This window comes from Arachis hypogaea, chromosome 10, assembly GCF_003086295.3.
Source record: "Arachis hypogaea cultivar Tifrunner chromosome 10, arahy.Tifrunner.gnm2.J5K5, whole genome shotgun sequence".
Taxonomy (NCBI): domain Eukaryota; kingdom Viridiplantae; phylum Streptophyta; class Magnoliopsida; order Fabales; family Fabaceae; genus Arachis; species Arachis hypogaea.
The window spans coordinates 103,573,439-103,595,344 of record NC_092045.1 but is presented as its reverse complement, the minus strand read 5'-3'; the positions used below and the strand labels follow the sequence as shown (position 1 = coordinate 103,595,344).

The 21,906-nt window shown below is 35.7% G+C and overlaps 3 protein-coding genes across 5 annotated transcripts; 2 read left to right on the top strand and 1 right to left on the bottom strand.

Moving 5' to 3' along the window:
• The first annotated feature begins 5,347 nt into the window (after nt 1-5,347).
• Nucleotides 5,348-9,072, top strand: LOC112716224 (uncharacterized). Of its 2 annotated transcripts, none has more exons than XM_025768091.2 (4): nt 5,348-5,710; nt 5,824-5,945; nt 8,300-8,458; nt 8,657-9,072. In XM_025768091.2, the coding sequence occupies exons 1-4, from the start codon at nt 5,474-5,476 to the stop codon at nt 8,745-8,747; spliced, it is 609 nt and encodes a 202-aa protein (XP_025623876.1). In that variant the 5' UTR covers nt 5,348-5,473; the 3' UTR covers nt 8,748-9,072. The 2 variants fall into 2 exon arrangements, with proteins under 2 accessions (XP_025623876.1, XP_025623875.1); XM_025768090.3 differs by having other exon boundaries at nt 5,411-5,710; nt 8,674-9,072.
• Nucleotides 9,073-9,353: 281 nt separating this feature from the next.
• Nucleotides 9,354-14,633, bottom strand: LOC112716223 (uncharacterized). 2 transcript variants are annotated; one of them, XM_025768088.3, is made up of 7 exons: nt 13,964-14,633; nt 13,626-13,763; nt 12,757-13,088; nt 11,227-11,971; nt 10,894-10,990; nt 10,767-10,821; nt 9,354-9,755 (listed from the first exon to the last, which is right to left on the bottom strand). In XM_025768088.3, exons 1-7 carry the CDS (start codon nt 14,385-14,387, stop codon nt 9,696-9,698), a joined length of 1,851 nt encoding a protein of 616 aa, XP_025623873.1. In that variant the 5' UTR covers nt 14,388-14,633; the 3' UTR covers nt 9,354-9,695. The 2 variants fall into 2 exon arrangements, with proteins under 2 accessions (XP_025623873.1, XP_025623874.1); XM_025768089.3 differs by having other exon boundaries at nt 13,626-13,760; nt 13,964-14,592.
• A 2,119-nt stretch (nt 14,634-16,752) lies between these two features.
• LOC112717862 (protein FAR1-RELATED SEQUENCE 5-like) lies at nt 16,753-17,958 on the top strand. The gene has a single exon (XM_025769790.1). The coding sequence runs from the start codon at nt 16,753-16,755 to the stop codon at nt 17,956-17,958; it is 1,206 nt and encodes a 401-aa protein (XP_025625575.1).
• The last annotated feature ends 3,948 nt before the right edge of the window (nt 17,959-21,906 follow it).

Genomic DNA, 21,906 nt, shown 5'->3' with positions numbered 1-21,906 from the left:
GTCAATTACAGTTTGCCATGAAATGAATCTTGCATGATTAAAATAGTTAGTAAGAAAACTTAATCTAGAAAAATAAACATCTCCGATACCTTAACTGCTTTCTCTTATTGATTTTTCACCAATTCTCTTGTTTGCTTCCTTTACTTTTGAACTACTATTTAATGCTATTTCAAATCACCACACCAACTTTTCTGTCTGCCTAACTAAACCAATCAGTCGACCGTTATTGCTCAGTCCATCAGTCCTCATGAGATCGACCATCACTTACCTAAGGTATTACTTGAACGACCCGGTGCAGTTGCCGATTCAGTTGTGGATATTCTAAAAATTCGCACCAAGTTTTTGACGCCATTGCCAAGGATTGATGGTGATTGACAACTACCAATTGTCTGATTGCTTAGATTAGGTATTATTTTCTTTAGTTTTATTTGCTTGTTTATTTCTCTTTAAATTATTGAATTAGGTTTTGTTTATTTTCCATTAGTTTTTGAAATTAAGTTTGGCGTCCCGTAATAATTTTTTTTTAATTTTTGAAAATATTAGTGTTCTTTATTGTTTAGTTTTCGAATTAGTAGTCTGATTTTTTCTGACTTATTTTGGAAACTTTTAGGTCTATTTCTTATTTTATTTTATTTTATTTACATAGGATACCTCACTGGAAATTCTCTGTACTTTAACGCAGAGATTTTTACTTTTCTTTGTTTTTTGTTTGTGTTTTTCAGAAACAAGACGAAGCTCACCATGAATTTAAATGGAAATGAGTAACCTAGAAGGACTCTGGGCTCATACATTGCCCCTACTCCTGATTTCTATGGGAACAGTATTGCTGTACCCCCATTGGAGCAAAAAATTTTGAGCTAAAGCCACAATTGATTACTCTGGTGTAGCAAAATTGTCAGTTTCTTGGATTTCTACAAGATTATCCAAATTTATTCATCTCCAACTTCCTACAGATCTGTGATACTGTGAAAACTAATGGAGTGAATCCTAAAGTTTATAAGCCAATACTCTTCCCATTTGCTGTTAGGGATAGAGCAAAGCAGTGGTTTGATGCTCTGTCCAAGGAGAGTCTAGATACTTGGGATAAGGTGGCTAGCAGGTTTCTGAACAAGTTCTTCCCTCGTCATAGGCTGACTAAGCTGAGGACAGATGTTCAGACCTTTATGCAGGGAGATAATGAGTCCCTGTATGAATCCTAGGAGAGGTACAAGTTGATGCTCAAGAAGTGTCCTCCTGATATGTTCTCAGACTAGATCAGGGTGCATATTTTTTATGAAGTACTTTCTCACATGGCCAAAATATCTCTAGACAATTCTGCAAATGATTCTTTGCACATGAAGAAAGCGCCTGAAGAGGCCAATGATCTGATTGAGATGGTTGTCAATAATCAATACTTATACTCTTCTGAGAGGATTTTAGTGAAGAAAGGAGTCATGGAGGTAGACGTTGTAGATGCGATCAAGTTCTTATCCCAACTAAATGAGTCTCATCACGCAGCAATTGAGTGGCATGCAGCGTCCAGTTGCTAATGTTCATAGTGTTTCTCTATATACTCCTTATGACATGAGTGGCAACTTTCCTCTAGGTGAGACGTGCAATTATGGCCAATATACGCCTAAGCAAATCAATTACATGGGAAATTCCTCCAAAAATTTCAATGGTGCTCTTTATCCTCAGACTTTTAATCAAAGATGGAAGAACCACCCAAACTTTAGATGGGGAGAGCAATCTCAAAGGCAACAAATGAACTATGCCAACAATCTTCAGGACGGGTTCAACCAGAATTATTTTAATAATCTTCCTTTTCAACATTCTCAGTCCCAGAACGGTCCTGACTTGGCATCCGTGAGAACTATCTAAGAGCCAACATAGCTTTATGCAGAAAATTAGAGCTTCACTCTGAGATTTAGAGATGCAGTTGGATCAGTTGTGCAAGCAAATACCCGAGAGATCTAGTGACATGGTTTCTAACTCCAAAAAACAGTGCCGGGATGTTCAATTGAGAAGTGGTAAGATCGCGAGGTCAGGAACTAAGATTGGTGAGAAGCAAGTTGAAAAAGAGACACCAGAGAAAAAATTGCAGAGACAGAGAGTACTAGGGAGGGCGCTGAACACCCAGCAGGGGAGTCAGGGAGGGCGTTAAACGCCCATGAAGATTTAAAGAGCGCCCCTTCAAGACATCCAGATAACCCTTTTCCAGTTACTCTTAATACACATCCTGCACTACCCAAGGCTCTAGAATATAAGGCAAAAATGCCATATCCTGAGAGACTTCAGAAGGCATTTAAGGACAAGCAATTCTCCAAATTTCTGGAAGTCTTTAGGAAGCTTGAGATCAATATCTTCTTCGCAGAGACCCTTGAACAAATGCCTCTTTATGCCAAGTTCATGAAGGAGTTGTTGAGGGATTGGAAAGAGATTGAGATAGTGGCGTTGACTAAGAAATGCAATGCAATCATCCAGAAAAATCTTCCAAAAAAGCTGCAGGATCCTGGAAACTTTCTAATTCCCTGTACCATTGGAGACACCCAACTCCACCAGCGCTGTCTATTCCCTCTCTTCTTTCTTCTTTTTCCCTCTCCATTTGTGTGTGTGTGCCATTGGTGTGTTCGTGTGTAGGTTTTTTTTTGGAAAAAGTGGGAGGGGGCTGGCGGCACTGTTGAGGATGAAAGGAAGGAGTGTGTGTATAGTTAGAGTTAGGATTTTGATTAGAAAAAAAAAGGCTAGGGTTAGGTTGGTAATTTCTAATAAAAATAAGGATAATGTAGTAATTGAAAACTAATTTAATCAAATAATAATTATATATAAAAATACTAGTTATCCATAAATTTACAATTTATTCTCATATAAATACTCCAATTAAGGAATTAGAGATAATCAAATTAATTTTCTTTAAAATTATAAATAATATTAAAAATATAAATATTTAAATTAAAACGCATAAAATTCTCATTATTTTTTTTCAATTATTAAAGCTCTAAATTATAAATAAAAAATTTTTCGGTTTATATATAAAATCTCTAAAAATATAATCTTAAATAAATATAATAAATCATAAATAACTTATTAATTAATTTCTAAAAATTCTGGGTCTTACACGGAACTCTGCCATCGTGTCCATTCTTCTCTGCGTTGTCATGTCTCTCATCTCGTTCGCTGCTCTATGTTCTGTCTCATCGTCGCGTCCAGCCACCACGTCAGTTCAAAAGAAATCGGCGTCTGCCGTTTAACATTTATGTATAAAATCTTGATGTTTTTGTATAGGATGAATACTTATAATTGTACTCTTATAAAAATTAGTGATCAGTGAGAATTATAAGAGAAATAAAAAATGGACCCTGCAAATAATAAGAATGGAAAATAATATTTTTTCACCGTGGGAATCAAAAAGAAAAATAGGAAATAAATCTAGGAGCAAGGATAAAAAATAGAGACAGGAATAGAGACATTCTTGTCTCTGTCTCTATTCTGTCCGACTCCGTTGCTATCTCTGGATATAATAAGGTGCTTCAAATTAATATTTAAAATAAAAAATATTACTTATCTTTTAAATTTTTAGTCTTTAATCAATTTTTTTATTTAAATAATATTATATAATTAATTTAAATATTTTTTTTTATAAAAAATTACTTATTTTTTATGAAAAATTAGTTATCTTTTAATTTTTTTTCTTCTTTAAAAATTGAATAATAAACAATTTTTAAAAGGATATCTAGTTGCACTATTAAAATAAAACGCACGTAATTCCACGTCCTAATGTTATTGTATTTTTATAAGAAAGGCAATAATGAGTAATATATATTATTGCATAATGAATAAAATATGTTAGATGAAATAAATTGCAAAAGGAAAAGAAAGAATCATAATCATAATGGTCAACTGCTAGCTTTTCTTTTTAATCGGGTGACTGACAATAGAATTAAAATGAATAATGAATAACCTAGAACATATATATACCACGAAGCACCAATCAAAGTTGTCCCGTATATGGACACAATTTTTCAACTTGTGAGATTGATAACCAAATAATTATTATTCAACCACTTCTTTTTTTTTTCATTTGTACTTTTTCGTCTTTTCCAACTTCATTCAATACGTAGCAATTAGCAATCTTCCAAAATAATAAATAAAAAAAATAGGAAAGTAATTTTTCAATAATTAATTTTGGTTGATTTTTTTATTATATAACTACTTTTAACCTTTATATTTTGAATGATTTAGAGTTTATGATTAAAATTTAAATTTTAAAGTTTACGATTAAAAAATTTACTGATGTTAACTTAAAATAAATTAATTCTCTAGTTGAATTTTTTTGTGATCTCATATTTTTTTTTGGTTGGGATCTCATATTTGATCTTACATTTTTAATTAAGGATACAAATCAATTCATAACATAGTAATATAAAATTAATGAATGATTGAAAATATATACACATATAATAGTCAAGATTAAAATTTATTAAGATGAAACATGATTATTTAAATAATCAAAACTTTTATAATAAAAAATAATATTATATATCTAAGTTTTTTTGAATTTTTGTTAATTAAATTTAATTAAATTAGTTTAACATAACAAAAATTAGTTATGATTACTTGATTAGTATTATCTTATTATTTAATTTGATTGGACTTGGTTTATAAAAAAATTTTGATGTGTAACATTATTCATAAAAAAAATTATAATTCAAATTTTTGCAATCTTTTTCTTTTAAAACAAAAGATAAAATTTTAAATAAAAAACAAATATGTGCATAATTCACGTTTCAATCATGCAAAAACATACTAAACCTAAAACATTTAAGCGTTTCTACTTAATAACTTAAAGCTTTTAGAAGAATATGCCATAAACTATTAAATTAATGTCAATCATCATTGAAATAAAGAATAGACACAAACCATCAGAGAAAGAGACAACCTTGGCCATATATGAATGGGTTATTAATCATCAATAACAAAAATATTATATATCCACAAAAATTTAATCATCAAATAATTTAGAATATATATTTAAATAGATTCCTAAAAAATTGTGTCGAACATTTTTATTTCTAAAAAATTTTATTACAATAAAGTCTTTTAATTTTATAAAAATAAGATATATAAATTTTTATTTTAATCAGATTCACTATTTTTATTCAGATAAATAATTCTTTAAAAGTATGAAAAAAAATTTATACGTTTTATTTTTTAATAAAATTTTTTTAGAACAAAAATGTTCGATGCAAAATTTTTTAAAGACCTATTTAAATATATACTCAATAATTTATTATATATTTGTATATAAATATATATTATTTAATATATTTTTAATATATATTCTGTATGTGAACATATATTCTATTGATTTGATAATTAACTTTTTAAGAATAACTATAAATAATAAAAAAAGAAATAATCATGTGAATAAGAGAAGAGGAAACTAGAGAGTAGTGTGGGGAAGAAAAGCAAGAAGAGAACAAAAAGAAAAATAATGGATGTGAGGAAAATAGTGGTGATGGTGGAAGATGAAGAAGTTGCAAGAACAGCTCTAAAATGGGCACTTCACAATATCATTCGCTACGGTGACATAATCACATTGCTTCATGTTTACCATTCTTCATCTTCATCATCTTCAAGAACAAGAACCAGATCAAAATCTCGCCTTCTTCGCCTCAATGGTTACCAATTAGCACTCTCCTTTCAACACATCTGCAATAGCCACCCCAATGTTTGTAACTAATAAACTTTGATCTTAACTTGGTTTGATTTGATTTAATTAATTTATTGTTATACTGATTTTGTTGCTATGTACAAATTAATCTTAGGAGGATTGTGTTACAGACAAAGGTTGAGATTATTGTCACGGAAGGGGATCAAGAAGGGACTAAGATTGCTGCTACGGTTCGAGAGCTTGGAGCTTCTGTTCTTGTGGTTGGACTCCATGATCATAGCTTTCTTTACAGGTAATTTAATTATAACTTCAATGTCAAAATATATTCAAATACTTTTCAGGTCAATTTCAATTTGATAAATGATTTTCACAATAAAAATATCATTCTTATTAATTAATTATATATTAATTGTTAAAAAAATATTGATATTAAAATAGTATTTATTTACTCTCCCTAGAATTTATTGCTTTTGTTGGGGGAAGAATAAAGTTGGGTTTCTCTTTGGTAATTGTCATTGTAATTAAGGTGGGTGATCACCGATGAATGAAAAGCATGAAATTCAATGTTCTGTATATTTATGTTTTTTCGGAAAAGAAATAAGACAGATTCTGATTAGTGGTACTTGGGAATTGGGATTTCAACTTTTAATTACATAATAATTATTCTGGGATCTGTAATAATCAATATTTCCATATCACTCTTCTTTTTTCTGGTGATCTTGGCTTTCTTCCCTAGTTGATGGGACCTGTGTGTCTTAAATGTTCCAATTTGTTTTGTGCTCTTTCTGATGCTACTATGAATAAACAACAATAGTGATATTTGAAGTTTTGAAGGTTTTTTAATTTAATTTTAATATTTAAGGTTTTGCGAATTAGTAGTAGTCTCAATGTTTTTTTTTTTGGCTAATTTTTTTTATATTAGTTAAATACATGTGTAATACATTGATATTGGAAGATTAGGTGTTTTTTTTATATGGTGTTTTATTTAAATCGGACAGTCCGATTTGTTTGAAGAAAAAAATAAACTACAAATCAGAGGGTTCGATTTGCTTGAAAAAGAAAATAAACACCAAATCGGAGGGTCCGGTTTGTATTTTTTATTTTTTTAATTTGTTAAAATGAAAATCGGACGGTCCGATTTTAACATTAAATTTTTTTTATTTTCGAAATTACAAATCGAACCGTCCGATTAAGATTTTTAACTTTTTTTTATTTTTTTCCAAACTCAAAACGGAGGGTGCGTTTTCTGCTGATACCGTATGTATGAAAAACATCTCTCTTCTCCGTAGTGTTGTATTACTACATTCTCTTCTCCATGTCAAAAATAAAAAGCGTTTTCTTTTTTTTTTTGGGTGTCTTTGAAAAGGTATTTATTAAGAATATAAAAGTGGAATTCGCTTTATCTATAAAATCCTTTCTCTTGTGTGTAAAAATAGTAGTGTACTGTAAAAGATTACACTTTATAACACTAATTTGAAAGATCTGTTTTCTATTTTAACTAATCATCTTATGTAAATAGAATATTTTTTTGAAAAATATAAATTTTAAAAAAATTTTATGCATTCAATATGTTGATAATACATTGAAAGAATGCAAATTTTCTACTTTTATTATCATCAGCTAATTCCTAATTAAATATCAACGCTGTGAAGCTTACAGTACAAAATGAATAATTACAAAAGAGTATGACAATATTATTATTTAAGAGATTTTACTTTTTATATAAAATTTGTTTATAATAAAATTTTATCAAATAGAAAATGACATTATAAAAATGAAATGATTAGTTCCTAACTAAAATATTGGTATCAAAATCACTTTTGAATTTAAGTATCATTATGGGAGGTAAAAAAGGATATAATGTCGTGTTTTACATATTTTTTATTTTAATTAAAAAATGTATAATAAAGAATTATATTTTATAATACCACTTAAAAAAATTGAGAGAGTTTATCCAGTGTTAGTGATCTCTGGAACTTGATCACGTAAGGCCATGACTATTGCACGTGCCATCTGTAATGATAACAAAACTGCCAATGCTTTTTGGCTCCACTTCTGAGTTCTGAGTCTTTCTTTTTCTTTTCTTTTGTTTTTTTAGTAAAAGGACAAAGGAGCACCTGCTAGATTCCGTTAGTAGTAGTCTTATCATGTTGAAATTACTTTTGAGGAATATTTATTGTAATTATTGCTCTATTCTTTAGCATTGATTTAACTATTAAAGGGAAAGAAAAGAAAAAAAAAAGAAATGTTTTCGGAATGTAAGTAATGCTGTGCCCATGTACTCTACATATGAATCCCTTTAGAGGTTAAAGCCTAAAGGCCCTCAAAGGTGTGCTTCTAATGTAGAAGGAAGCTATCTTATGTTAGCTATGCCTATTATTATATATGGCAGAGATGAGTTCTAACTTCTAAGAAGGGTAGTGTTGGCCCAACAGAAGTACATGGTGCATTTGGCTCAACCAACACATGCGATGGCTCCACTAAATAAATAATGATGAATAATAATTAGCTGTATTTAAGGGGAATGAATAATTTTGAAATGACGTGTTGATTTTCACCATCGAGTCCTCTAAAATAACACAATAAATTATGATCATTCATTTCATTGCAAACTCAAAATCTTGTTTTTATTCATTTGGTAAATAGATTGGCTATGGCCCATTCCCCAAATAGCATGGCCAGACATTTCAACTGCAGAGTACTAGCAATCAAGCAGCCCCCTACACCACCATTGAGACCCAGTGTATCAGTTCTAGACAGTGCAACCAACATGGACTTTTCTCAGATCGATATTTCTAGATTAAAGTATGTTCCCTCACTATCTATCTCACCATTAATAATTCCTCAACATGCTAGATTCCTTCACATGGTTTTAGCAATTTGGAGCTTATATATTATTAGATGCGTTCATGCTTTTATATCCTTGCATCTTTTTTCTTGTATATATAGGCACAAATACAATATTAAGGTTACTTAATAGAGCTTCTAATAACTCAGTTTTAGAATTGTTGTTCTTGCAGAGTACCTCAAATGCCTCCACCAAAAACACCATACAGGATATGCCCCGACCCATATGCAATTATTTGGAGGCTAAGGAGGGCGAGGAGAAGCTGAAGGATAAAAAAGTTTTAAGCTCTTGATTAAAAATTTAGAATCGCATTTTCCTTTTACATTTTTATTTAATTTCCACTTACACCAGCAGCCCCACCCAACACACACAAATGAAGCAATTGACGCAGTATAGTTTTGTTGTTTATGGCTTAGAGTTTTCTGATTGTACAAAGGTTGTTGTGGGAACATTACCTTACTGGAGTAGTGGCATTGCACTTTATCTTCGGAATCTTGCCACTACTAGATAATGCCGAGGATGCTATGACATTGCCCATTGACACAAGCCATTGATTTTTCTAATTTGTTCATTCTTTCTCTACTGAATCCAATGATAAGATATTTTTATATTCTTCCTGCAGCAAAGTTTGTGAAATCGTTCGTGTTAATATAATATAATAAAATCCCTTCCACGATTACGAATTTCGATTGCTTCGGTAAGAGTTCAACTATCTACTGTACTACAGACTGTCTTTCGTTTTCATCAATGAATACTTTCTACAACCACTTGAAAAAAGAAGCTGCTTCCAACTTCTGTGTAGTGTCTAAACTTACAATTTAAGGGTAACAAATTTCAGTTGACCTAAAAGTATTTAAAAAGAATGTGTAACTATTGAAAGAATACGCAGATCTCCTTGATCTTTGGAAGATGAAAAGATTACATGATATAAACTGTATTACAAAAATATTATATGCAGTTATGCACACCAAAAATCAACCACCAAATCAGTCATTATGTGTTTGTACATAAATATACATATTGTTTAAATCATTTTCAATATGTATTTATTATCTAGCATATATTTTATATGAGTAGCTAATTTGGCAGCTGATTTTTGTGTGTACATGTAGCATGATTGATTTTTTTTTAATCAGAAAAGAATTTTAAAGCACATAGAAAACTTAGAATTATTGTGGGCCAAAACTTGAGAGTCTAAATCAAGTGCTCTCGACCGTATTCGCGTACAATTACGGGCACACTTGTCGGAGGGACCTGCAACAAAAAGACGAAAACAACTAGAAAGTATTAAGCTAGCAACAATTAAACCTTCTTCTTTATCAGGTGCAGTCAGCTACATTCACCAATTGACTCCATACTATCACAACATAAACCATATCTATAGGCCATAGCCAAGATATTAAAATTCAAGTCTTTCTCTAACTGACCTGGACTATCTTCCTTTTACCTACTCTTCCAAAGGCTTTTTAAACAAGTCTTCTGTGAATAAGACCAAACCACCGTAGATTTCTACCATATTTTTCATAATGAGTGATGATTGTCACCTTAACTTTCTTTTGAATGTATCAGGGAGGGAAAGAACATAAAGAAAAAGAAAGCAAAAACATTCAAAATGCTCCCCTCCCCCTCAACAAGAACATAAATAGAGGAAAGAGCCAAAAAACCGGTAATGTACGTCTAGGACAACTGGATATGATTTGAGAATCAATCTCTATGTATATAAATGAAAAAGAGAAAACCCTAACTTAGTTCCCTTCCTAAGGGGCAAAAGAAATCTTAGACATATTCATTCTCTAGTCCTTTCTAGAACTCACATGTCCAAATGTTAAGGACTAACATGGCCAACATTAATATTCCAATTACCACAATTGGGAAATCCTGAGAGCTTTTTTTTTTCCCTCAGAAATTGGGCTTGTGTAGTTTTCATTTTCAACTTTTTTTCAAGATTTTAGGAAAAAATAGTGAAAATAGAAAATTAAGACAGAAAACTGGATTTATATTGTTTCTGCTTTCATCTTTACAAATTATAAAAAGTTGAAAATAGAAAAGCAAACAAGCCCCTCCCCAATAAATTTTACAAGGGCGAATATGAGGGTTCATTCTATAATGAAAAGAGACAAATGCAAAATAATGTGGGAGGAGAATTAGGAATCGAACTTTACATCATAAAAGAGCTGGATATATGTCACCTAATTTACATCTAAGACAATGTGGTGGCATTCAAAACAACCTTAAAACCTGCACAACTCACACTGATAAACTTACCATTCCATGGTCTGTAACAATTGCTGAGATATAATCTGAAGGAGTGACATCAAACCTATCAATCAAAATAAAATCAGTATCTAATTTTTCATGGGCTGTTCACACAAACGTAAAATCTAAAGCTTACATCAAATTCAAAATCTGCAAATTGTCTTCACTGGTCCAATTGTCTAGATAATTTACATTCATTCTTCCAGGAACCGTGGCAACAGCATTGGGATCACCTGCAAGCAATTTGAAGTTTTCTCAAATTGACAGCTTCATTTCACAAAAAGTGAATTTTTTCGCTTGACAGCACATGAAAGGAATAGAAGTGGGTTGAAGATCATTTATATAAAATGCATGACAGTTGACACAAGGATAGCAGTAGATACAAATTTCTATCCCAATCCCTCCTCTAAATATCAAGATACGCTGAAATGAAAATGCAAAGCCAACAAACTGATGCTATTAAACTTACCTAGTTCATTGGAACATATTGAATCAAGTTGGACTCTTTCGTGAAACTTATAAGCTTCACAACAGACCAATACAGGAACATGAAATGCATGAGCCACCATAGCAACACATGCAGTCCCAATTCTTGAATATACAGTTCCATTAGATAGAACAGCAGAAGCTCCCAGAAAAACTCGTGTGACTTCATGCATGACGTAAGAAACACCATTTATTAGAGTATATGTACAATCGAGTCCCTTTGCCAACAACCTACGGATTAAGGCCTGACTTTGAAGCTTTGGTCGCGAATCTACCACCACAACACGGAACTGTTTCCCAAGCTCATGAGCATATAAAAGAATCATCTCCACAACAGATGATGATCCATATATTAGAAGAACATCTCCATCCCTAACCTTTGTAGCAGCATGTCCAACTATCACCTTAGCAGCAAGAATTATTTTCTCATTTATGAATCGATCAATATCAGAATAAAGAGTTGCTTTTGCCTCAGATTCAGAATGACTTAAAGGCAACTTGGCAATACGACTCTTTACAAATCTAATTGCATTTCTCATGCTAATAGAAAGAGGCCTGCATTCAGTGAAAAATGAAACATAACTACCAATTTTTGCAGTTAAGTCCCTAACAAGAGCTTTTTCAGGAGGAGTAGAGTAGTCTCTGATTGCTTCTTGAAAGGCTCTGAGCATTTCAATACAACGAGCATTATCACCAGATGTACCTCCTGCCAAGTAACGCAATCCAACCTGAAAATTGAATAAGCCAGTGAGCAACATATCTATATTTGCCATTTAAAAGTTCATTTCAAAGCATGGATACATGCATGTAAAAAATTGCTTCAAATGGAATTGACATATTTCCCCCCTGCATGGGAAGAGGGAATAATATCGATCCAGGTTCCAGCTCAAAAGACAATACATAAGAAAAGGGCAAACTACATGATCTGCAGCATTGAACACCTCTAACAGACTTTGTCAGTGAAAACATGACAAATCAAGAAATGTTGTGTTTCATATCTCCTAATCTCAAGGGAGACAAATATAATTTAGAGTTAAAACAGAAACAAAAAACATCCATATCTAGTTGATCGTATAGGATGCCTCTTTGCACTCATGAACATATGAACATGTAAAGTTATAAATTCAAACAAAGGGCAAACTTTAAATTAATATATTTATTTCATAAAAGTTTTTTAAAACAACATTTTTGTAACCACTGAACGGTTTAAATTAAATATTTATTTTCATCAAAGTTTTAGAAAAAATTTTGTAACCATCGCAAACATAATATTAAACACAACTAACAAATACAATAATATCAAGGAGAATGGAGATTTGAAATAAGAATAATTAATTTAAGACACAGCAAAGCAATTGCATTTAACAACGAAATATACACACTATAGAATGAAAACACAAGTTAGTTGTAATGTTGATATTTATGCTCAGATCACATATTTAACTAGTAATATCAACAAATAGATTCCAAGTATCTTAATTTGAACCAACCTTATGAAACTCCAAAAGAGTACCTTGAACACAGAAGGATGCACTGAATCAATTTGGAAAAGCTTTGATTCAAGCTTAGGAAGCTGAGAACCATATTCGTATTGAGGCAAATGACGAAATAATTCAACTCTGTTTACAGCTTCAGTTTGATTGACTAATGCACGCCTTTTGGCCTTTTCAACTCTACTTTTGTCGTCAAATTGCATACGTGGAGGAGGAACATCTTTTTTCCTCTCTTTCTCCAAAGAACGACCACCTGATTTCTTGTCAGTAGCTGTCGAAGATGTTACAGGAGGTCCATCTTTCTTCCCGGAAGACTGCTTCACACCTTTACCAGGTTCTGCTCTGCCATCAGCTGGATACAGAACAACTATCAAAAGCATAAGCAGAGACTACAGGAGCCACATGAAGGTCATAGAATACATGAATAAGCAACTAACAAATTAACTATCTGATATATTTGGCCTATTTAAACATGAAACTCCAAATTTTTTCTTTCAGTCAAAACAAGTTAATCAAATTTCAACAGTCTTCCAGTTTTAAAAAATTTAGAAAGAAATAATTGAGAGCTAAAAACTGATGCTTCTAAGAAAGTAGCAAGAATAAAAAGCCCCCAGGGTTGCTCAAAGCAAGTGTTTACCTTGGTTTACAATTCAAAAACTATGCAAGGGCACAAAACTAATGAAAACTGTGAAGCAACAATTATTTTAAACCATGCCTCTCATTTAAAAACCAATTAACAGAACAAGAACACTGACAGTTTTCAAAATTTAGAATAAAAGACGAGCTAAAATTTAAACTTCATAGTAGTATGCATAAATCAAATCAATTCTGAAATATTCAGAAAAAAAAATGCGAAATTGTCAACAAAATTTTCAATGACTACAACCACCTTTAGAAGTAGCTTTTGCAGCTCTTTGTGCCTCCTGCAAGGCTCGTCTCTCGGCCTTCGTAGTGTTTGCCTTAACTGGCTTCGAAATTGAGGGCACATCGTTGCGTTCTTCTTTGGCAGTTCCTTCCATCCTTTCTGCTATGAGTATTATGCTTTCGTCATTAACATGTTAAAGAATAACAAATAACTATATCTAGAATCAGCCATTTATCAGAAGAAGCAAATGCAGCTTATTCAACATCATCAAAATCGCTCACATTTATTTGTAATTGCTAGCATGTCATTGCCTATTTTGAATTAAAGAAAATGAAAGTTTAATGTAGCATCGTTATTACTACCGGTGGTTCCGGCTATAGCTCCGGCTCTGGATCCGGCTACATTTTTCGAATTCACACTGCCGGTTAAACAATTCTCCGATGAATTTTCCAGAGGCTTCGCCGGCAAATCGAACTCTGTGACGGCAAAACTCGATTCGCTGCGAAGGAACCAACCGGAGGAATCCTCGGAGAATTCTCCGTCGCCATCGCGATACTCGGAAGTAGGCGTGGACGCCGCTGATGGCGAGGTTCCGAGCAGCGCCAGGGAAGGGTTGTAACTCCCAATCGGAATTCGATCTCCCGGGAACTGACGCCGGAACCCTATCTCCGGAACAGGAACGGCGGCGGTTCTCTCGGAGAGAAGACGTGGCGGGGGCACAGTAAGCGGATATTGGGATTGGTTCGGGTCGGGTTCGAAACCGACGCGCCTGAATTTGGGGTCCATGGAAGTCGAGAGGGTGTCGGTAACTCGGTATGGGATTCAATTCAATTCTGGTGATGGAAATTTTAATTAGGGTTTCATGATATTGATTGGCGTAATTTTTGGTGATTGCGATTAAGATTGGCGTGTGAATAGGATTTTGTTCGTGGAGTGTGGCAGTTCAGAAACTAGTTACTACTAACTACCACGACTTCACGCGAGTCAGGTCAACTAGATCATGGAAAGTAACGCGGGAAAACAAGATTAATGTGATTACTGAAAATTTTATTGTTAATGTATTAAAAATATGTCATATATTAGGCTATCTTAAAAAATATAATTAAATTATAGAATTTAATTTTAATAAATTAGGGCCTTTCTATGGTAAAGATTTAAATTGGTACAGATTTACAGATTTTCTGTCCAAATGATCATGAGATTGACACGTTGCTCTCTTTTGCAGAGCTTGTCTACTAGTTGATGGCTGGGTTGGCTGAGCCAGAAGCCGAAGCTTTTTGGTTTCACAGTCTGTTAGTGGACTTGATAAGGTGGGCTATGCCAAGAAAAATATTTGGGTATCCAATAGATGATGGGTATTTTTTTTTTTTGTAATGAAAATGGAAGGGAGAAAAAAAAAATACAGAGTCATATCCTGATGCATCAAAGGGAAGCGAAACAGTGACGACGATATTGTGGCCAAAATTGATGCCCTAGGTTCGAGGCACAAGGAGACAGTGTTGCTGCAGCGGCAGAGGTCGAAGGCTGGAAACAAACTTCGGTGAAGTTTGCTGGTTCTTCTCGTATCCAGCGCTGATTGCAACTGTGCGATAGACGGTATCGCTACCGGCGGGGGAGACAGGCGGTGCTTCCCTACTTCCCGTGTCGTGTTAGGTATGAAGTATGCTGGTTGTTGATCTGTTGGAATATGATCTGTTGGAATATAATCTGTTGCAAACGGGGTCTTGCTTTAGAGGTTTGAAGCATTAGGTGTTTTGAATTCAAGTCAGTCCATTAATCTGTTGCGTTGTGCCTGGCTTCGAGCTTCCGCTAGATGCATGAGGTACGGTGTTTATCCAATTTTGCCGTATATGTTATTGCATTCGTGCTTTCCTCTTTTTCAATTTTTATGACTAGAATGCCAGCTTCTGTCGTTCAAGCCGAATACTGAATTGTTGGTGATATAGACTTTTGGGATTGATTTGTAATTGGTAATTGTCACACGAAATTTATAATCCCTCTTTGTCTTTTTATACTTGACATTCAGGTCTTCCTCCCTTAGTGTAGCCTGTCATTGCATACAACACATGAAGTGAGTCATGTGCACTGCGCATTACTTCAATTTAGTCTTTAAGGATCCCTTTTATGGATTTGGCAATACGTTTAGAACAAAAATGAAAGGACGGAGAAAAAGAAGTTAATTGTTACAGAAAGTAGGGTTCATAGAAAGAAAGTTTGACATGTTTGTGGATGTGTAGCGGGAGGTCGGAGATTGTGCAAGTAACAGTTATATAGTCTTTAGTAATGATAAGTAAAAACATGGATGGTCTCAGTGTATTAGTATGTAGTGTCTGTCCCACACTGAAGGTACGAATACAAAATCATGTGATTTTATAGTGTGAGAGTTGCCTTAAGAGAGTAGCTATAACGTTTACATGTTCCTTTGGTTGACTTACGTGAGTTATCTATTAGATTGTGCTTGTTTTGTTTGTATGGCGTTAGGCTATTCTTTTTTATTTTTTAATTTTCGATAAGTCAATAATAAGTAAAATATATTTTGTATGAGGAGGTGCTGAGTTAGTTGTATTGAATGTAGGTTCCGACACCATAGATCAGTGGCATAAGAAAGACTATTTACTTTGGTCAAAGATAACATTTCCTATACTAGTGTTGTGATGCAGCATGGCTCCCCTCCTTTCTGTTTTCTTATTTTGCTGTTGTTATGATCTCAAATAAAAGCAGTTATTGTTGTTATTCTTTTTCTTCTTGACCATTTCGATAAATTTGCTGCATTGCTCCAATAATCCATTCATCCAGGTTGAAGAAACTGGACAGAGAGCAAGTCTTTAGGGTTGATTGAAATTGATAAAGCTTGTTCATGGTATCCACATCATGTCCCTAAGTTAGACCCGAATGTATGTAAGTATGTTGGTGTTGTGGCATTGTTAACGAGTTCACCGGTTAGTTAAGGTGCGGTAAAACTCGTAGCATCATTTACAAGCATAGACTTCATGTGTATTTAATTATTTGAATATTTGAATATTTATTTATGCCTAGCCTGTTTTAACTCCCTATTCCGATGCGGGCGTTTCAATAAGTCGCATTGTAAGTCATGATAAGTTTCCTGCCGAATAACCATCTTCCAGGTGATTGACTTCCTTTGTTGTTGAAGATGGATTCGCAGGTGCATTTCACTGTTGGAGACGATGACTCGGGCGGTCTTAGTGAGGATGAGTATTTCCGCATTTCTTCTCCGATTGGGGATGACGAGGATGACTCCTTTGAGAGTGACTCCGAGACGGCTGAAACGGGTGACGAAACCCACGGGAACGGGGTCAGGCCAAGCCAGGAGACATGTGAGGCTGATGCTCCCGGTTTTAGGTCGACGGAGGATTTCTTGGACAAAGTGTTTAGTACCGAGGAAGATGCTTACGCGGCATACAAACAGTTTGCCAGACTCAGGGGGTTCGGTGTAAGGAAGGGTGACGTGGCTCGAATGAACGGCCTTTTGGTTAGACGAGACTTCTTTTGTCATCGTCAAGGTACAAGGCATGAGAAACAATACGATCGTCCAGAAAGAGTGAGGGAGGAGAAGCTGGAGAGTCGCACGGGTTGTTCAGCGAAGCTGAAAATTTACTATGACCTGCAAGATCAGGTTTGGAAAGTCCGGAGAATAGACGACAACCATAACCACCCTCTTGCTACAACCATGTTTAGTCATCTTCTTCCGAGTCATCGGAATCTGAGTGACGGTGACAAAGCTCAAGTTGATAGTCTAAAAAAGTTTGGCATTGCGACATCAAAGATAATGGCGTACATGGCCGGGCAGTCAGGGGGTTACGGGATGCTTCGGTTTACGAAGAGGGATTTGTACAATTACGTTCACAGCCAAAGAATAGCACAAATTATCAATGGTGACGCTGCAGCAGCAATAAGTTATTTGGAAGGCAAGGCCAATACGGACATGATGACTGTTGCCAGATACACCAAAACAGCAGAGAATCAACTTGGTAGCCTATTCTGGGCGGATGGGCAGATGATGGCGGATTACCAGTTGTTCGGTAACGTCCTTGCATTTGATGCAACATACAGGTCCAACAAGTACAAGAAGCCTCTGGTGGTATTCTCCGGATCAAATCATCACAAGCAGATAGCAATTTTCGGCTTTGCATTGCTGGAGGACGAGGAGGTCCGTACATATAAATGGGTATTGCTGAACATTTTTGATGTCATAGAAAACAAGAAGCCTTCCGTTGTGGTCACTGACGGGGATAAAGCAATGCGGGCAGCGATCGCCGATGTGCTACCTTTAGCCAGGCATCGCCTATGCGGGTGGCATTTGGAAAAAAACTGTGTCTTAAGGGTGAAAGGAGCCTGAATTTCGAAAGGTCTTCAAAAAGGCAGTTTATGCAAACTTCGATGCTACAGAGTTCGAGGAGTACTGGAGCACGGCGGTGGAAAGTTTAGGGTTAATGAACAACAGCTGGGTCAAAAGCACCTACGAATTAAGACATAGTTGGGCAACAGCATATCTACGTGGCACCTTTTGTGCGGGTTACAGAACGACTTCGAGGTGTGAGGGCATAAATGCATTTGTCAAAGGGTTCCTAAAGTCCACAAATAGCCTTCTTGAATTGGTTCAGAGCCTGGATAGGGTGGTAAAAGACTATCGCAATAATGAGGTTACAGCTCAATTCTATTCATCGTACTACACGCCCGTACTGACAACAGGTCTTGATAAAATCGAGTTGTTTGCTGCAAAGACATACACCAGAGCAGTCTTCAAGGAGGTTAGGAAACAAATAAAGGGGGTTGGTAGTTTATTGTTGCTGGGGAAAGACAGCATTAGCACGACGTCCGTCTATAAGTTCTCAAGCGTGGGGAACCGTCGTAGGGTTCGCAAGGTTCTTTACGATCCAAGCGAACCAAAGATTGAATGTGATTGCATGCTGTGGAACAGTGAAGGCATTCCTTGCTGCCATATATTTTGCGTGATGAAGTATGAGGGTTGAGACGAAATCCCATCTGGTTTGATTGTTAGGCGTTGGTGTAAGGATGCGAAGGAATGGACAGAATCCGAAACATGCAATATATCGGGTCACAACAATTGTTTATTGAGGTATGGCGCGCTGTGCAGTGCAATGAGTGTCGTGGCGAAACTAGCTTCTGACGATGTATCTGACTTCTTTTTAGTGAGGGATGCAGTAACGTCTTTGGCACGGAGGCTTCAGGTGCGTAGGGGCAATACCGTAGACCACGAGGCCAGCGAGAGGCAACAGGACGTCGTGAGGGATTCGGCTGTCACCCGGACAAAAGGGGCCCCTAAACGCGGTAGGGAGACGGGGTCCTCGACAACTGCAGAACCTGAGGGGAAGAGGCGTTGCTGCACTTGTTGTGGGCGTCCCGGTCACACGAAGAGGACGTGCATGTCTCAAAGGGATACGAGCCAGGTCGGCACTCGACAAGTGACCTCTGCCACGGTTGGGAATCCATCCTCCGGAGAGACTAGTGGGAATCGTTCGGGGCGTAGTTGCTCGGAGGTATGTTTTGTGCTTTCGGTTATTTTTTTATATGCAATTTATGTATGCAAAGTGAGATAAAACGGCCTGGGTAAGTGCTTTGCACGATGATGTTGTATATAGTTTGTCTTTTAAACTTGTCACATTGTGTGTGATTTACATTCTTCGTTGGTGTCTGTAGGCCGTATCATTTTGCTTATGTTTATTTAGTTCCCTTTTGCTTCACAAGGTTCACTTCATTCTTCCATAACCGTCTCATGTGAATAACTTGTTTATCTAGTTGCAGGCTGCACATCGCGTCTCTGAACCTAGTATTCCCAGCGCCACGGACCCATACATACCGAGACCGCCCGGACCCAATGCAGCCAAGTCTAGTCTACCCCGGTTAAACCCAGGGGTTGCCGGCGGCAACTTCTTCCTCGGGGGGCAGTAGATACATCAGTTCTTTGCGGCTCCCAGCTGTTCAACACTCCACGGATGCGGCCCTAATCAAGCAGATGCGGCGATTTCCTCACCTGAACCAGCTCCCGCTATGACTGCTACGAACTTTAATACGTCAGGTTCTGATGCCTTCCAACAGTGGGTTCTAGAGGTAAAAATGTTTTGAATTTTTTAGTCATTGTCCTGCCAAGGTGACTAGTACACATATTAATAGAACGACAGTTAAGGTTGACATTATGAATGTTAACTGTTATTGTAGAATGCAATGGGAAACTCTTTGCCCGCCAACAGGTTCGGAGGGAACTTTTCATAGACTGAGCATGAACAGTTTGCGGGAGAGTGTGACTCCTTTTCCGTACAAAAGCGCAGGTTTCGACAACTGTTCAATACCCGACGGTTTTCCTTGCAGAGAGTTATGTTTCAAATTACAGGGTGTTCCCTCCAGAGCACATCTGGGACATACTGTGTAGTTTATGTTAGTAATCTTGTATTATTTTTACCTATAATTTATGCACGGTATCAGAACATTTTGTGGTAAAGTTGTTTCCTATACATTATGACAACAATCTTGCGTTCAACTAGCTTTATGGTTATTTTATGGTCCCGGGATTTTTTAACAACATTTCATAAGCGAAAGTTAACTAAAGGTTCAATCTGTGGTTCTCATAAGTCAAGCTGAATTGTGCCAAGTCTTTTCTCTGTAAGTGTGGCCACGTTTATCGTTAAGTTAGATGGTCGGTTTGTGATGTGCGAAAGGTTAGGCACAAGTGATAGTACGTATGTCGTTCAGTGCCAAGTCATGCCGAATTGTTCCAAATAATTTATCTGTAATTGTACTCACGTAGATTATTACATTAGAAGAACGGTGGATGAGAACAGCAAAAATTATGCTTCTGTATTATTTTGTTACTTGCTTAGTGGAATATGGATGCATTTAAAGTTGTTCCACACGCTATTATTCGTTACAGATGGTGATAAAAATTATTGGAATTCGGGCCAAAATTATTCAACACTGAAGGGTGCTAAAGTAACCATGCTTCATACTTCCAATCTTTACATATACATATATAGATGACAACAATGTTAAAGTTTACAGCTAACAACGGCTACCACTTTTAACCAAACAAAAAATAGCTTTACACGGTGCAAGACGGTACAAAAAAATAATTCCCTGCACAGATTGTGAGTATGCATAGTCACATTCCTATGCATAATAATTAGAGTGGAGTTAAGAAACCATTGAAACTTCTTTCAGACCCCAGAAATGCTAATCGCTGAAAACGCCTATTGTTGTTACTATGCGTATCTAGAGCCATGGCGTCCCACGCGGAAAAGGGTGGAACTAGTAGCTAGTCTAACGAGATGACAAAAAATTACAAAAAATAAACATCCATGTAAAAAAATCCTTAGTTGTCGACATCCATCATGACCAGGCGTATGAAGCGATCAGCATAGGAGACAAACAAAAAGATAAGACCCTAAGTCCCCTCATAAGAGACTTATATGTTCTTCCCAACCTATATGGCTATCGTTGTTGTCCTCGTCGTGAAGACGCTATCTTCTTTCTCCAGAAACTCATGGCCTTTTCCACGACATCGATTGCCTTTGCATTGTGTGATCTCAATACAAGATCAACGGCTATTCGCATCCTTTGTTTGGTTGTTTACTGCCTGCAAGCCATGAAACCGCAGTTTATAAGTTCTTCGATTATCAACACTGTAATTAGACTTGTTATATTTTTTGGCTCGTTAACATATTTCATTCAAGTAACTGATCATGGACGTCTTTGAACAACGTACCGTCACACTGTGTATAGCCCAAAGTGCTCCCCTAATCATCCATTGCAAGACCCATACACCGCAGTCCATCCTATGTCATGTAACACACCAAATAACAGTTTCTACAAAGACTGATGCAGCAAAAATAAAATGGAAAAGAAACCCTGCCAACAATTAACCACACAGTACACGTATTTAGAACACTATGACAACAGAACTCACGATAAATGATGTTGCTGGGGCATCACGGGCTCCTCGAACGGGTAAGACGAGAAGCGCGGTCTTTCAGCAATCCTCTTGGATAACCACTTGGGTCCAATTGTTATTGACTCCAAGTGCAGTGCCTGCTTAAGAAACCAGTCCCAGGAGAAGAGGTCATGATATTTTCCCCAAAAAATAATTTAAGCATATATGTAATCGAGTATATGAAGCCAGCATATATAATTAATTAATGTCAAAGTAGCCGTTTTCCATCAAACGGGTTAAGCCTATTATTCGTGGGTGCATCAGATTCCATGGTATTTATAGCACATACCAAAATTCATTTCTATTAACATGTCACTATTTTATTTAATTAACAGACCAACG

Coding starts and splice junctions, on each gene's coding strand:
- LOC112716224 (XM_025768090.3), top strand. CDS start 5,474: ATGGATGTGAGGAAAATAGTGGTGATGGTGGAAGATGAAGAAGTTGCA. Junction 5,946..8,299: donor GATCATAGCTTTCTTTACAG/GTAATTTAATTA, acceptor TTTGGTAAATAG/ATTGGCTATGGCCCATTCCC. Junction 8,459..8,673: donor ATCGATATTTCTAGATTAAA/GTATGTTCCCTC, acceptor TTGTTCTTGCAG/AGTACCTCAAATGCCTCCAC.
- LOC112716223 (XM_025768088.3), bottom strand. CDS start 14,387: ATGGACCCCAAATTCAGGCGCGTCGGTTTCGAACCCGACCCGAACCAA. Junction 13,764..13,963: donor AGCTATAGCCGGAACCACCG/GTAGTAATAACG, acceptor TAATACTCATAG/CAGAAAGGATGGAAGGAACT. Junction 10,822..10,893: donor TTGCAGATTTTGAATTTGAT/GTAAGCTTTAGA, acceptor TTTGATTGATAG/GTTTGATGTCACTCCTTCAG.
- LOC112717862 (XM_025769790.1), top strand. CDS start 16,753: ATGGATTCGCAGGTGCATTTCACTGTTGGAGACGATGACTCGGGCGGT.